A 17,591-nucleotide genomic window follows, 5' to 3' on the forward strand; every position below is an offset into this window, starting at 1 on the left:
ACAAGAAAATATGCTCAACATTGCGAGGAACATAGGACATGGAAGCTGAAATAGCAAGAAGTTTCCAAGAAAGGTTTTATTTTTTAGTGGAAAAAAAATTCTTTTTTAAAATTTGTATGCATATGTTTTGTTCTTTAAATTTTTGAAATTAATTTTTAATTCAAGTTTTAAAGGTTACTTTCCATCGACACTTATTACACAGTACTGTCTCTACTCCCCGTGTCGTACGGCACATCCTTGTGACCTGCCTTACGCCCGATAGTTTGGACCTCCCCCTCCCCCTCCCTCTTCCCCTCCCCCCTCCCCTCTCCCCACTGGTAATCATTAGTACCTTCTCTCTGTCTGTGCGTCTGCTTCTTTTTTGTCATATTCACTAGTTTGTTGTATTTTTAGACTCCGCCTATAAGTGATAACACACAGTATTTGTCTCTCTCTGGCTGACTTCTTTCACTTAGTGAAATAAACCAGCGGGAATGCATTCAGAATGCTTTTGAATCCGGTAAGATTTTTTGCCCCTCTCCGAGATTTTAATTCAGCTAATAACTCTTGTGGTTGCAAGCCATAAACAGTTGAAATTTCTGATATTTAGGAACCCTGGAGCAGTGACATGACACCAAAGTAGCAGCAAATCAGTACTTTAAAATACTCCAGCATATGCATATATATCTGAGTCACTTTGCTGTACACCTGAAACTAACACAACATTGTAAATCAACTATACTTCAACTTAAAAATTAAATTAAATTAAAAAACAAAATAAAAAGAGGGACTCAAAAACAAAAGAAAAAAATCCATATCAAGAAAAAAGAAATACCCCAGTATACCACAATACTAAAATTTTGACACTCTTACTGCAATGACTACCATGCCCTTAGCCAGACTCTCTTTCCCAAAATGTCCGGATAGAAAGGGACCGTGTGTCACAGGGCCACTTATGTATGTGTTATATTGTTTGCAACAGACAAAGCTGTGATCTGGGGAAACTCGAAAACTAAGATGACTTTTACATGGTTGAAAGAACGTGGAACAAAAGAGGCAGGACTTGGTCAGAAGGACTCCGCTTTTCTCTGTTCACAGAACTGGAATCAATTTTATGTTTAAATGTTTCCCACAACAGTCAAATTGTTCTCAAATGTTTCGCATAAGCCGGGCTGCTTGGCAACCCAGATGTGTTCTGGGGGGCTGGGGAGGGGCCCCAGGCAGGAAACATTATTTCTTTACTTCTTCCCAAGCAGAAAGAAAATTGTTCCTTTTCTCTATTCCAGCAGAATACATTTAAAACGACAAGCTGGAGAAAATGAAAACAAACCTTTCCTGGGGAGACCTTCAACAGGGAAGGCATTTTCAACACAAGTGTGGGAAAATGAGTCTCCAGAATTTTCTGAATTAGCTCCAAACTGGCAGTCAAGGCAAACACCATCCTGTTGGACGGTCTACTCCTCTTCAGGGTGAGTGTGGGGACTGTGCGGTCATTCTCGAGGGTTCTACTTGATCCTGCAGATTGAAGGTCCATTGGAAATGAAGAGCCAACAATTATCCAGGGCAAGCCAGGTATCTGGAAATTGCCTTTGAGGGTTTTTCGTATCCTCGGACACAAAAGGGATCAGGCGAAAAAAAACCACACTCCCTAATATTCAATTATAACCACACACACACAGGCTGCACTCAGAAATTAGTGGAATGGATTTGAGGGTGCAGGTCTGGACTCCCCCAACAGAGAAGGGTTTATCCTTCATGTAGCGAAGGCACACATTCTTATTCATAGCATCGCCTTCCCGCCGCGGGATGGAGCAATTCAAAAGAACCAAGGATGGCACAGTGGAAGGCACTGAAATACATCGAGTAGCCCATCTTCTCTAGGGGGCGTTGAAGAATGGCCCTTCTCCCAATTCATGTCCATCTAGAACCTCAGAATGTGACCTTACTAGTAAACAGGGTCTTTGCAGATGTAACTAGTTAAGGATCTCAAAAATGAGATCATTCTGGATTGGGGTGGGTCTTAAATCCAATGACTCGTTTCTTTATTTATTTTGTAAATTTTTATTTTATATTGGACTACTGTTGATTTCCAATATTGTGCTAGTTTCAGGGATACGGCAAAGGGATTCAGTTGTACGTATACATGTATCTATTCTTTTTCAAATTCTTTTCCCATTTAGGTTGTTACAGAACATTGAGCAGAGTTCCTTGTGCTATACAGTATAAGTCCTTGTTGGTTATTTTAAATATAGTCGTGTGTATATGTTAAACTTCCAATTTATCCCTGCCCCCCTTTCCCCTCTGGTAGCCATAAGTTTGTTTTCTATGTCTGTGAGTCTGTTTCTGTTTTGTAAATAAGTTCATTTGTATCATTGTTTTTAGATTCAGCTTATAAGTGGTATCATATGATATCTGAATGACAGGTTTCTTTACAAGAGAAAGGAGAGGGCAATTTGAGACACAGACATAGAGGAGCAACAGAGGGAAAACTGATGTGAAGACGGGGCAGAGAGTGGAGGGATGCGACCACAAGCCAAGGAACCCTAAAGGTTGACAGCAGCCACCAGCGTCTGAAAGAGGCAAAGAAGCACTCTTCTCTAGAGGCTTCAGAGGGAGCACAGCCCTGCCAGTGCCTTGATTTCAGACTTCTGGCTTCCAGAACTGTCAGAGAAAAAATTTCTGTTGTTTAAGCCATCCAGTTTGGTGCCATTTGTTACAGCAGCCCCGGGACACTAATCCATTCTACTTTGAGCCCTGACTTATGGATCAAGAGATGCAGCATGGCAACCTGCAGACACGAGTAGGTCCCCAGGCTGCACGGCGATGGCTGAAAAGTCATTTTGTTTGAAAGACTGTACACAAACCCTGCATTTCCAGCTTGTCTTCAAGACCCGTAAACCTGGTTGTCATGGTCTTGGGCTCCAGAGTGGCAACAACTGTTGGGTGTTGAGAAGAGGCTGCTCCCTTTAGAAATGCACGTGAAAAAAAAAAAAAAAAAGAAACACACGTGACCCCCCTCTTGCTGCTTTCCTACCGGTCCCATCATTTCCACCGCAGAGGGTGCACACATCAGACTGGCCAGCGCGTGGAGGTGGAGAACTGTGCGGACATAATATACTGCCCTCGCTGGATTAAGTGTTGATCTGGGGCGGTCTCGGGGGCTGGTTAATTGAGATTAGGGGGGCTGCTAAGGCCCTCTGAGCACTCGCCCGTCCCCCGCATACAGCTGCACGTGTCTCTATTCCCTGGCTAGCCCATATAGACGTCTGAGGTAAGCCAGCCCATCCCTGCTTTGGCCATTCTCATTCATCCGAAACGCTGAGGCAGCTTCTCATCGTGACATGGTACAAAGCATAACCAACGGTTTAGTGTCCATGGGAAAGATTCAACCGGGCAAGATCCTAAGAATGTTGCCAAGTGTGGGAAAGGCAACAGAATATTTGATCACTTGAGGGAAAGAGCCTCAGTTAGACTAGAGTTTTATTTTCTTTAATTCGTTCCATGTTTAATATGTGGTTAAGTTTAGAGGCAAGAAAGAAAGGTCAAGACCAACCATCTTTTCTATCACACGCACTATCTATTGGGGGATACAATGGGATGGCCAAAAAGTTCGTTTGGGTTTTTCCATACCATCTTACAATATATCCCTATGTATACATATAGTTTATACTTTTATATATAGTTTCTTTATATATATAATTATTTACAGATGTTTATATATAATACATATGGTTTAGTTATATATATGGCTTATTTCTATATTGTATATATGGTTTAGTTTTGTATATCGTATATTTTTGAAGTACACAATTCAGTGGTGTTCAGTATATTCACGAAGTTGTACACCCATCTGCACTATCTAATTCCAGAATATTTTCATCCCTCCAAAAAGAAACCCCATACCCTTAGCAATCATTCACCACTGGCCATCTAGTTCACTGGGTCCTGGCAACCACTACTCTACTGTCTGTCTCTATGGACTTGCCTATTCTAGATATTTCCTATACATAGAATCGTACCACACATGGTCTTTTGTGTCTGGCTTCTTCCACTCAGCGCCATGTTTTCAAGGTTCATCCATAATGGTAGCCCATATCAATACTTCATGCCTTTCTACGGCCATATTCTATTCCATTGTAGGAATATATCACAATTCACTTATTCATTCACCCATGGATGGAACGTTTGGGTTGTCTCCATGTTTTGGCTCTTGTGAATAATGCTGCTATGACCATTTGTGTATTTTGTGTATTTGTGTAAAATTAAGTGTAAGTAGACTTAGTAGTGAAGGTCCGTGATGGGCTTCAGTCTATTAGGAGAGAGATGCTCCATGAATCCCACCATCCACCCACCAGGGGGATCCTGAGACTCTGCCCTCTGCCCTGGGCTGGTTAGGAACAAGATTTGTCTGTAAAAGATGAACCTCAAAAAATCCTTGTAGAGTTGGAGACAGCCAGGCTCTGCATTTTACCTGCATTCCCTTGTTATACGCTGAGGTTCTAGAAATAAATCCACCTACAAATCTCATCCTGCTTAAAGAAAAATAATACTTCCCTAACATTCTTCTTCCTTTGGCACATCTCCTTAAAAGCTTCTTGTCTGACCGCACCCTTCATCCTTGTTGTTTATGTATTGGGAAGATGCTGGGAACAGAAAGCAGCACTTAAATGCACATGATGTTGTGTTGATTTGGCTGGCGGACATTAGTTATTAACAAGAATGACTGTGCATGTACCTCCCAGCCACATCAGGACAGAGGTAATGAATCAGTAGGTCCCACATCCAATAGCCAGGAAGGAACAGAACGATACCCCTTGCACCCCAGTGGAGGGCTGCCTCACTACTTGCTCCCTTAATTTGTGATCCTGACCCTACAAAGCAAGGGCTTTTCAGACTGGACGCCTGGCATGGTGTCACTTTTCTTCTACTCCTTTATTCTTCTGGGAGAATTACCTTGTGACTTCATCATGTTTTACTTAAAAAGGAGAAATCACCTCTTAGGATTTAAACCCTGAAGGCTCCATGATCACCACTGATACACAAACTTTACCCAGAAAAGGACCAAGCAGCCATGCCAACGGTTGTTCTGTTATCAGTTCTTGTGGAGAGAAAGAGATGGAAGGATTTCTATTTCTGCTCGTGGGGGCCATGACTTGTTCTGAAGAGTCAGCTACCTTTGAGGGGAGGCGTGGTGGCCGGACCACCGGCTGACAGGACTTGGGATAACTACCTGAGCTCGACAGAAATCCAGAAACACATGGAATCAAGACAGGTGATGCCAAGTATCTTGTTTTCTCTCTTCCTCAGTCACCTGTGCAATAGTTTGGATCTTTTGATTTTTAGTTGATTATACTGATCGGACACTTAACTCTTGATGGGGAAGGAACAGAATGAGGGAGTACACGGTCAGAAGAGAAACCGAGGAAATACGGTCTCAGCAGCTTTTGACTTTGGTCAGACGCCTAGGATGAACCAGACCGTTTCTTCATTTCCCACCCAAATCTCCGCACAGACCATCCAGATATCCATACCCTCTGCACGTCAAAGGTGTAGACCAGTGGCTGTCAAATGGGGTGATATTGTCCCTCAAGGGATATCTGTCAATGTCTGGAGACAATTTGGTTGTCACAACTGAAGAGAAGGTACCACTGTTAGTGGGTGGAGGCCAGAGATGCGGCTAAACATCCTACAGTGCACAGGATGGCCTCACGACAAAGAATGATCCGGCCCCAAATGCCCATCTTGCAGAGGTTGAGAAATCCTGGCATAGACTAAACCAGTTGCTATGCTACTTATATTCTTTTCATTATGAGACTCGAGATAGGATATTTGCTATGTGTAAGCTCATGGTAGCAGCATAATGTAATCTTGCAAAGAGGAAAGACTCTTTATGACTCTCTTAGCATCCCTAATTCCAATCACAAAGTTGCGGGGTTCTGAATTAGTTACACTTGGAGGAGGACATCTCCCGACCGTTTCTGTGAATTAGGGATTTCAATTAAGCAAGCTTATTTTAAAAGGGAGAGGACCAGTGAACCACTGCCTTGGCTTCTTTAGGGATCAATTTCAGTTGCTTCCTGCTAATAAGATCAGAGGTGCCACGGTGTCCCCTACTCTTCCCTTCAAAGACCTGCAAGGTAAAGAGTGAGCTACCTGCCTAAACACCTGCAACATGAGATAATGTGAATGTTGGTCCCAACACAGGGAGTAATTCCGCAAACCCAGTCTAAGATTGAGCTTTGAGTAAGAAGTGCGGTCCTCAGCATCCCGGGTTGTCAGCAGCATTCAGGTACGTGGAAATGGCACTGGGAATTATCAGGACTGATGACCCCAATTGTCAATATGTTTTGAAAACCCTCGGAATAGGGAATAATGCTTATGCTTGCTGTAAGGAATCTTGATATTATTTCAAGAAGATTCAGTTAGTAAGTCATGAAGGAAAACATCCATGAAAAGGCACATCATGGTATAAATTTGACATTAGGTATTTGCTTTTGCATCGATTCAATAAATGTTTACTAGTCCTTGACTACTGGGTTGGCCAAAAAGTTCATCTGGGTTCTCCCATTAACACCTTCTGGAAAAATCCGAATTAACCTTTTGGTCAACCCAATATGTGCTAAGCCGTATCCCAGGGGACAAGGGACTGATACCCATGGAACTGACCTACTTAGAAGTATCCGTAAAACATATCCAGTTAGGTATTTTCCTTTACGTTGGCCATTATTTTATGTTTCTATTTTTCCAAAATAGGTTTCTAAAATAACGTTATATCCACAGGAAACAAAGCTTCAACCTCCACACCTTGACTGAGTCTCAGGAACCAATCTGATCATAAAGCAGGGATCGCCTTTGAATTAAACGCACGACATAGCTAACGAAATGCAGGCTGCTTCCTCGAGCCTGTGGAAGAGAGTATCGGTTGTGAAAACGATCTCAGAAAGGAGGCTTAGGCCAAGTGTCCATGTATGTTATTGGCCCTATAAAAATTCCCAAGAAGTTTGGGTTGTCTTCAAGCATCATAGCCTTGTCGGCAAAGCCATCTTCCAAGGAGGCAATGGAGAATGTCTTTGGATTTCACAGTCAGGAGGGGTGTAGCAAAGTCCCTCCCCCCCAAAAAAAGAATCCCCCATGAATTTCGCAGCTGGGTTCCAGTGATGGGCCAGATGGATTTCTCCTGTAATTGACTGAACCAGTGACCATCACTGGAGACAGCTAGATAAAGGTGGATTTCCACGAGCTGCTACTTTTACTAGGAAGAAAGTGGTGTTTTCCAGACTTCAGTAAGCCTCATGCAAACCTCACTATTTTGCCACATCTGTGTACATCTTTTTGTGTTTTCTTACTGAATATTTTTTTCCTTAGAATAATGAATTTATAAATTAAAATTAATTTAAAATGAGATACGTTATCTGGAAAGGGAACACCTACTTTACCCACAGCCTCTCCATACCAATCAGGGTAGCTGCATCCTTCACGCCCAATGTCTTGGAGCCATTCTTGACTCTGTTTCTCCTCCACCTCCTCTCTCTCCCCAGGACTCTGATCCGTGGGTGGAGAGATCAGGAAGGCAGAGATAGGGCTACTGCCCTGCCCGGCATCAAGCAACATCCATGTCGTTCCAACCCTCCGGGCTCCCAAAGCTCTTGTCATTATAAAGCAATTTTTTTTCTCTTTAAACAAAAGCATGGTGAAGTGAGAATCAATACAGCTTTCAGAACAGACCTGGTAGCTGTTGTTTTATGCAAAGCACAATATCCTTTCACTGCTCAAATAGAATTCAATGCTTACTGAAGTTTTGATGGATGTTCAAAAACAACCCTTCATAGAAGCACTTTTATGTGCCAGATACTGTTGTAAGCATCTCACAAATAAATACTAGCCCACTGAATCTTCCCGTCCCTATGGCAGTAGGTACCAGCATCTCATCTGAATTAGGAAACTAAGGCACATGGAGATGGGGTGGCATGCCTACAGTCACCAGGCCAGGAAGCAGACCAGCATTGAGGCCAGCTGGTTGCAGGACCTGTGTTCTCCCACATCATGCTCACCTTTGTGATGAAAAATACAGAAAACAGCTTCTCCTCTCCAGTGAACCAGGTCTGAGTGTCCCACCTGCAGCAGAAGGCCCCGCATCTTACACGTGGGGACCCAGTGGCTCAAGCAGACTCACCCCTCAAGCCTGCTGTGCTAAAGAGGGAAGCTAAGGATAAGTACAAGTGGGAAGATACTTATGACTCTGGAATCTTAAAACTTGTTAGCAGTACTATTGATTCCCTCTTCTGTCCCTCTTTTCCAAAGCTCGGGATTGATATATTTATTTTACAATAGAAGGACATGAGACCAGGGTGTTAACAGACTCAGTGGAAATGAAACTCAAACCTTCCAGATCAGTGTCTTTCCCCATCCAAGGCAGGAGGAAGCAAACCTGGATTCTTCTATCTCAATATCTGCTATCCTGGCCCTGCAGTTATAAGGCTGACGCTCGCATTAAGACACTGAGTTTATCCTCCCCCACCCCCCAAAGGCAGCAGGCACCAGGCTGACCATCCATCAGTGCAAATACGATGGGAATTTTTCCCACAGGGCACAGTTTATATTTTGTAGAAGATGCAGGACTGCCTAACGCCACTGAAAGTGATGCTGTAAAGCCCTTGATCAAATCCCAAACCACTGTCAAAGAAGGATCTGGTAAAACCGGTCCACTTAAAACTTGAAAGAAAACATTATAAGGATGATGACTAGACAGACACTTCAGAAGAGAATTATTCGAATCCAAAGGACTAAGAAATGCCTCAAGAAACGTATTAAAACCCTTGAAAATGGACCATTCTTATTATCCGACAACACAATTTAAACCAAAATGAAACATGCTATAAGATGCCATCATTTTAGTTTGCAAATATTTTCCCAAGCAACTCAAGCAACATGTGATTAATTTCTTATTCTAAAAAGAACCAAAGCATAGCTGCAATTACAACCTAAGTCCTTTTTAATGATACCAGACAAAAACCTGCTATTTATCATCCTTATCTTTTAAACAAATCTCAAGCAAATAGTTTTTCATTTTTATGAAATCCTGGGCCACATTTTAAGAGGATTTGCTTCAGGTGGCTTTCCCCCATTATTAGTTATCCTCAGATAACAGGCGCTCCTGATCTAAATCTAAATCACTGTGCAGAGAAAGAGCCCATTACAAGTTTGGGGTGATTGGCTGAACCAACAGAGGTGATGGTAGGTGGGTTGTTCCGTAGTTTCAATTTAGTTTTCTTTTTTCTTTTTTTATGAGATGGAATACCTCTGCTGAAGAATCTTCTGTTGGGCAGACTCCCTGAATCATTGCTAAACTGTACTCACAAACTGGGGTTTTCCCACCGCTAACTGGAAAAATTTAACCCCACCAAAAAAAAAAAAAAAAAGATACTATCCTTGGCTTTTTTTTTTTTTTCACGTTTACACCCCAAATGAGATAGCAGAGAGTGAGATATGCCTATGTCTTTTCTTGGGCCCCCTGAACATATACTTTGCCATGCAACCAAGTATTTGTACATGTATAAAAAAAATCTGAAGCTTAAAAGAAGTCATATCCCTCTGCCAATTCAAAGGAAATGCAAGGTCAGAAGACAGTGGTTAAGTTAGTCTTGTTTCTTAGGGGTGCAATTCCGGCCCTCTTTCTCCCACCCCCTAATATACAGCGAAGCTGCTGAAAGCCTGTGGCCAGGTGCAGAATTTGGCTTCTACTTTGAAGCCGGAGCGTCCCTGAAGGCGGTGAAGGTGGAATCTTCTCAAATCTGCACCCCACCTTCCCATCCGGCGTCACCGTAGGCACGCCCCAGACTACAGTGGGCACCTACCTCAAGATGAAGAAGTCCACGCTGGAATTGCTGGCCACGGTGACATAGGCAGTGACTACGTCTCCTTGCTTGGCCGGCCGGGAGGGCAGCCAGACGGCCACGTTGCCATCCAGGCGCAACTCGTTGAGCTGGGCGCTGTCCTGGGCCCGGTAGAGGCAGACGGCGCCGATCCTCTGCAGGTGGGACGTGCTCTCCTCCAGCCCGTCCTTCCCGGGGCGGATGGCATTGCCCTTCCGGACGTCGCCGCCGGCACAGTCTCCGCGCTCGTCCCCCGGCTGCAGGGCGTAGTAGAGCTCCACGGGTCTGCCCTCGGGGGGCTCGGGCGACTTCTTCCTCCCGGCCACCACCGTGGGGGGCCCGAACCAGGCGGCCGGGAGCTCCAGCTGCGCCACGCACAGCCCCAGGGCCCCCTGCAGCCGGCAGCTGCTCCTCACCTCCCGGGTCTCCCGGAAGGCGAATACCCGCAGGCAGGGCAGCCTCTGCGCGGGGCCGGCGTCGTCCCAGTCCCTGCCCACCACGTGGAACAGCACCTGCACGCGGGGCCGGCTCAGGGAGACCTTGTCCCGCAGGATGTGCGCTTTCAGCTTCCAGTTGAAATTAACCTTGTCGGTGGCACCCAAAAAGTCTGGCGTCGACATCAGGTCTGGGGGCACGACCTTTTCCACCGAAAAAGGCCCATAGCTGGCATTTAAGATCGGGGGCCGCCTGGCTTTGTAGGGGAAGAAGGACTCGACTCGGGACTGCAGGCTGGAGTTGCGTGTCAAGTCCTGGTTGGTCTCCTTCAGGAAGAAGGAGGTCTCCGCTCTGAGCACGTGGTAGGTCACGGGCAGATAAGGGGGCAGCGAGGAAAACCTCTGGATGTTGTCTGTGACCCCACGGCCCTCGATCACTGCAGGGGGGAAAGAAAAAAAAGAAAAGACAAAGATGGGGTTATTCCGGGCTCCTTAGAGGTCACTTAGGAACGAGGGGTAATTGACGAGCAATTTAGAAACGAGGGTAAACATTCCGCAGTCCACTTGGCTAGGATTTTCATGTTCCTTCGGGGATCAGCCAGTAAATGACTACATGCTCCGAAAATTACCTGCGTGTATTAGGTCAAAACCTATGAAAGGGAGATTTTTGTCCATTAAGAATTGTTGAACAGTGGCAATTTTATGGAGTCTGATCTAATGCTGGCAAGTGTAGGAGTGTAAAGTGGGTGTATTTATTAATGAGTTTCAAACATTTTTAATGACACTGGTACATGAAGAGAAAACCAGACCAGTGGGAGAGAACAGCTCATAAATAAGCCCCTGTACCTCTAGACATTTCATATGTTTTAAAGGTGGCACCACAAATCATGAGGCAGAGACAGACTTCAAATGGTACTAGGGCAACCGGCCAGCCGTTTGGCAAAATGATACAATTAGGGCCATACCTCACACCATACACAAGAATGAACTTCAAATGCATCAGTGATCTAGATGTAAAACAATGACGTTTTTTCACTACTGAATGAAAATGTGATTTCCTCTATAACCTGGGTCTAGGGAAAGCTCTCTAATGATGACTCAAGCGCCAAATGCAATTAAACAATGATAAACGTGCCTGTGTAAAAATTTTACAAGATCTTGCTCATAGCCAAAAATATCATAAAGTAGAAAGAAAAACAGCAACCTGGGAGCCATTGCAAACTGCTCACTTAACGGCACTCAACTCAGCCTGCAGGTGGGTTCTGTTTGGCCCACGATATTTGAAAAGATGGCTATGAATGGGAACCTTTTTTAAAAACTGGGGAGTATCTGGGTTTCCAGCTTCTCTGCAAACATGAGAGGAATGGCAGCGTGTAGGCTGTCTGCCCACCCGGCAACAGTAAGAGAACAGACCCAGCAAACCACCTTGCTCAGTAACACTTCCTGTTGGACCCTCAGGAGCATCTGCGTTTAAAAGCACCAGTTAGAATCTCCAGCCGGGTAAGTCAATGTACACTGGAGGCTGGAGGTTCAACACTGAGCCAGGGAAAAGCAGCACATCGCTCCCATCTTCCTGTCTTTCTCTGTCCATCACCCACATCATTAGCAGTACAACCAGCTGCCTCCTTGCTGATTGAAGGTTGCCCTCTAAAGCTTCCCCGTGGGTTGATACTTCCATTGCTGGGGACTCGCTGCTCACCCAGGGCACAAGAGGTTACTGAGCCCCAACTGCTAACTTTGCAAAGCCCAGGAAAGACCATCGCCTGGGCTTCATCTTTCAGAACCAGACCAGAAAACCCACATAAGCCCCCATTCATATACTGAGAGAGAACACGGCCATTCCTCTCCCCTGATGCTCCAACCTCCCCTGCTGTCCCTGCTTCTAACTGCAGCCAGCACAGCCCATCCATCCTATGGGGCTACCCCGTGCCTCTCTCCTCTGGAACTTCCCCTAATCCTCTTCCTGGCCGGGACGCTGCCTGGCAGATCAAAGCTGCCTTTGGTGCTGCAGCTGAACGGCCTTAGGTTGTCAAGATGGCTTTTCAAAGAAATAGCTTTCTCCTTTGTTCTTCGCCCAGAGGCGTTGTTCTGAGGTCACCGGTAACACGGGTACTTTGTCCCTCTCTCTTGAGGGATATTTTACTGCTTCCCTTTTAACCCACTCATTTCAGGACCAGGTTAAAACACTCTCAGAAGGCCCTGCATAACATTCTAGAGAAGGTTCTGGCTCTATGTGTTTAAAGAAAATCATTGACTCTTTTTTTTTTAAACATCTTTATTGGAGTATAATTGCTTTACAATGGTGTGTTAGTTTCTGCTTTATAACACAGTGAATCAGTTGTACATATACAAACGTTCCCATATCTCTTCCCTCTTGCGTCTCCCTCCCTCCCACCTTCCCTATCCCACCCCTCTAGGTGGTCACAAACCACCGAGCTGATCTCCCTGTGCTATGAGGCTGCTTCCCACTAGCTATCTATTTTACGTTTGGTAGTGGATATATGTCCATGCCACTCTCTCACTTTGTCACACTGACAAAGGATTAATCTCCAAGATTTACAAGCAGCTCATGCAGCTCAATAACAAAAAAACAAACGACCCAATCCAAAAATGGGTAGAAGACCTAAATAGATATTTCTCCAAAGAAGATATACAGATTGCCAACAAACACATGAAAGGATGCTCAACATCATTAATCATTAGAGAAATGCAAATCAAAACTACAATGAGATATCATCTCACACTAGTCAGAATGGCCATCATCAAAAAATCTAGAAACAATAAATGATGGAGAGGGTGTGGAGAAAAGGGAACACTCTTGCACTGTTGGTGGGAATGTGAATTGATACAGCCGCTATGGAGAACAGTATGGAGGTTCCTTAAAAAACTAAAAATAGAATTACCATACGACCCAGCCATCCCACTACTGGGCATATACCCTGAGAAAACCATAATTCAAAAAGAGTCACGTACCAAAATGTTCATTGAAGCTCTATTTACAATAGCCAGAACATGGAAGCAACCTAAGTGTCCATCATCGGATGAATGGATAAAGAACATGTGGCACATACATACAATGGAATATGACTCAGCCATAAAAAGAAACGAAATTGAGATATTTGTAGTGAGGTAGATGGACCTAGAGTCTGTCATACAGAGTGAAGTCAGTCAGAAAGAGAAAAACAAATACCATATGCTAACACATATATATGGAATCTAAGAAAAAAAAAAAAGGTCATGAAGAACCTAGGGGCAAGACGGGAATAAAGACACAGACCTACTAGAGAATGGGTAATCACTGACTCTTTAAGCAACTTGTAGAATTGTGTCAAACCCAATGGACTCATTACTACATTTAACGCTTTTATTCTGAGGTATTCATCCCTCTCCAAAAAAGCTTTTAAACCTTGAAGGGTAGAGATTGAGAGACTCGTTTGTTTGGAAAAGAGAGTGGGCCAAGGCCTCTCTGAAGGAACAGAGCTAGGATTCTAAGGCCCATCTGTGCAGGGTGAATTCCACAACAGGGAAGCTTGTCAACACGCTTTCTTATCATTCTTCACTCTTCTTGCACATACAAATTCCTTTTTTCTCCTTTTTTTTGGTCTTTTTACTTTTAAAAAAAATCCTAAAAGTGAACCTTTTGCTTTGAAGCAAATGCTGAGTTTATTTTCAATAAGATAAAGCGGAAGTGGGCTTGCTGTCCTCTTATCTCCTCTCTGAGGATTCTTCCATCATTTAACTCCCTCTTTATCTTTCGTGTGGAACAAAAAGTGCCTCTAGCTCATACCTTCCTGCTGAACCTAGTTCTGAAGTTTTTCAGTTCATGAGAGATTTAACTCGAGCCAAGAAGAGACAGACATTGTAAAGAAGGGAGTGGGATCTAGTACAGTGGTTAAAGACATGATGTTTTGCTATAGAGATGTAGAGTTGATCTACTCAATACCCATGTGATCTCGGGCAAGTTCTTACCTTCTTGGACAGTTTCAGTTTCTATAGATAAATGGATGGATGGATGGATGGATGGAGGGAGGGAGGGAGGGATGGATGGAGGGATGGAAGGATGGATCAATGGCTGGCTGGATGGGTCAATGGTTGGATGAATGTTTGGATGTATGTATGTATGGATCAACGGTTGGATGAATGTTTGGATGGATGGGTGGATCAATGGTTGGATGGATGTTTGGATGGAAGTATGTATGGATCAACAGTTGGATGAATGTTTGGATGGATGGGTGGATCAATGGTTGGATGGATGTTTGGATGTATGTATGGATGGATGGATGGATCAATGGTTGGATGGATGTTTGGATGGATGGATGGATCAATGGTTGGATGGATGTTTGGATGGATGGATGGATGGGTACACAGGTAGATAGACAGGTAGACAGATTTCATTATATAGGATCTAATAGTACCTGTTGTAGAGCAATTACAAAATGGCTCCCATTATCCTCCTCTTTCTACACCTTTAGTGTGTGACTTTGCAATTTTCCCTTCAAAATTAGGAGTCTATTTCCCCACTCCTTGAATCTAGGTTGGCCTTGAATTTGCTGTGGTCGGCAGAATATGGCAGAAGTGGCGATGTGCCAATTCCAAGCTCAGGTTTCCACTAACTCTCTTTTGAATTTCTGCCGAGACCATGTGAAGGAGAGAAGAGTTATTCCAGTGGAGGCCATCCCAAATCAGCTAACCCAGAGCCTGCAGCCACCCCCAAACAGGTGAGAGAGCCCAGCCAAAATTAGCCAAGTTCAGCCAAGATCGGTCACCCCTAGACTCATGAGAAAAGAAAAGTGAACTAGGTCTCTAAATTTGGAGGTGGTTTTTTATGCAGCAACACCTGATGGGGTAACTAATAAATATCAAGAGATTACCAAGGGTAAGAAACTAAACAAATACAGTGACACCAACATGAGACTTCCTCCTCCTCGAGGGAATTAGAGTAATTCAGACAGAACTGAAAAGGGAATCACTTTCTCATTGGTAAGACTCAGGTGGTTTCCCACCTTGTAGGTGTACCTGCAATACCCAACCTCATAGACACTCATGAAAATGGCCCCCCTGGAGCTGTGCAAGGCCTGTCTGCACAGTCACATGTTGTGACACCATGTGGATCTCCCAAGCTCATCTCACACTTTGGGGAGCCCTCATCTAGCAGATTAAGGGACCTGTGGTGGTTACCAGCCGTTGTGGTATTTCTCTCCTGACGCTCTATCTGCTGATTGCAAGGAAACTCCACGGTTGCCGTGACCTAGTGAAACACAGACAGATACCCACCCTCTAATTCTGGTTCATCCACTCATAGCAGCGTCTCCCAGAAAGACAGGATTATTGAGTAATTTTTACCCATCTGAAACAATACCCCTGGAAAAGTCTGATGCTGATTGCCTACGGACGTAGAGAGGGGAAGAGGAGAGAAGCTGACAGCTGCCCCTCTGCATCTGGCCTCCCAGCTGACAGCACGTTCATTTGCTGTCTCCCTTCCTGTTTATCCGTTTTCTTTATCTGTGGTTGCCTGTCAGTGTTGGGATATCGTGTCCTCCATCAGCCGTTCATCAGAGAACTCTACTGCAAAGCTGGCTGCCGGAAATTGAGTTTTTGAGATTCTGAGATAGTGGACGCAGGAGGTGTCGATAGTGGACGCAGGAGGTGTCCATGCCACTTAGCACCCAGACAGAACAACACCAGGGGAAATGACCCTTCAGCGAACATCCTGTGCCACCTCCACTGCGATGCTCGCTTTGGGATGTGTTGACCGAGATGGACTCTTTAGCATTAATTCTCTCTGAGCTGTGACATGAAGGATGGGTTGGATCTCGGGAGGGTGACTGGAATAGGGGAAGGATCCTTGGGTGGGGGGGTGGGGGGGGCGGGGCACAGCACCAGGAAAGGGTCAGTGGAGGGAAAGCTCAGGAGCTGGGTGTGTGAGGAGTGGGGAAGTTGGTCTAGAAAGCGGGGCCGGGGCCCGCTGTTGCCCTGAATGTGGTAAGCGATGGATGCTCATGTGGTACTTTGGTGAAAATGCTAGGTCCCGGTTTCCTTGTCAATTAAATAAGCTACAAACAAACCTCGCTGGAATAATCCAGAGGCACAAGTGGTGCTGTTTTAGGATGTGCAAAGGTCCTTCCTAAAGAGTATCAGAGGTTCTCAACTGAGGGTGACTTTGCACCCTGGAGATGCCTGGCAACGTCCACAGGAGACATGTGTGATTTTCACAGCTGGGTGTTACTGTCACCTAGTGGGGTGAGACTAGCGATGCTGAGAACATCCTACAATGCACGGGACAGCCCCCCGCCACAAAGAAACGTCCAGTCCAAAACGCCGGTAGTGCCAAGGATGAGAAACCCTGATCTAGCTCGATTCACAGCAGGTGTTCAGAGGTTTGTCAGAGGTGCCAAAGAGACAGGAGGAAGGACTGTAACCAAACCCTCTCCAGCCCAGTGGGTAAGAGCACTCCCAAAGCCAGACCACATCCAAAAATGAACCCCTGTCCCCAACGTATTAGGTAAGTTTTTGTTTTTTTTGCAAATACCTTAAACTTTTGCGTTTGAGAATCTTCATCTTTAAAGTGGGAATCATATCAAAACCATTCCCTTAGAGCAATAAAGAAAGTACCCAGTACCCAGAACATGCCTAATAATTGGGGAGAAGTTTCTGTTCCTGTTATTATGGCCATTACCATTATTTCAATCCTGTTGATAAGTTATAGTAAAAAGGTTTTCAGGCTACAGCAACATGAAAAAAATAGGTGATAACCATAATTCGTTAAAAAAAAAAAATTGGGTGACAGCCATGTGAGAAAAGAAATCTGAAATCAAGAGAGGTGGGCTCTTTTTATAACTTCAATGGCCTGTTCCGACATCTCCAGTTTACCTGTATGATATCAGAAACCTACGACACAGAAGCCTGCCTTTCCCCACAAGCCTCAAGGAAAACCCTGATTGGACTTTCCTTCCAAGTCATCGCAGCTTACTTGAAACACAAGCCGGCCGGAGCACTTGGAAGGTTTTTTTTTCTCTCTCCCCACCATTTGTGATTTATTAACATTCGCCAGACGCAAAATGTCTCTCTCTGATAAATATGGCGCATTGTTACTTTTTTTCTTGAAACAAAAGGCACCTTTTTGATAAATGGATTATTTGATTTCAATGCCTCTTCTGAACAAACCTCCCCCCCAATATCCTCTGCTGAACTTACATAGTGTGGTTTGCAATTTCGAAACAGTAAAACTCTCCTTTAAAGGAGCAGGTACTTATATTCCCCTTGGAGGCCATGGTGGGGTATCCCCCCCCACCCCGTTCTCTGGTTA

At 44.6% G+C, this 17,591-nt stretch overlaps 1 protein-coding gene across 1 annotated transcript in view; it reads right to left on the bottom strand.

The window, feature by feature from the left end:
- The window catches only part of TMEM132C (transmembrane protein 132C), a gene marked incomplete at its 5' end in the record, with an annotated part of 375,994 nt that overhangs the window by 235,455 nt on the left and 122,948 nt on the right, over positions 1-17,591 (bottom strand). The window contains one exon of the mRNA XM_081252152.1: positions 9,834-10,722. Within this exon, the coding sequence (XP_081108278.1) occupies positions 9,834-10,722 (889 nt within the window). The remainder of the gene's footprint in view (positions 1-9,833; positions 10,723-17,591) is intronic.

The sequence above is a fragment of the Mesoplodon bidens genome (assembly GCF_964165515.1).
Source record: "Mesoplodon bidens genome assembly, chromosome: 13".
Lineage (NCBI taxonomy): Eukaryota > Metazoa > Chordata > Mammalia > Artiodactyla > Ziphiidae > Mesoplodon > Mesoplodon bidens.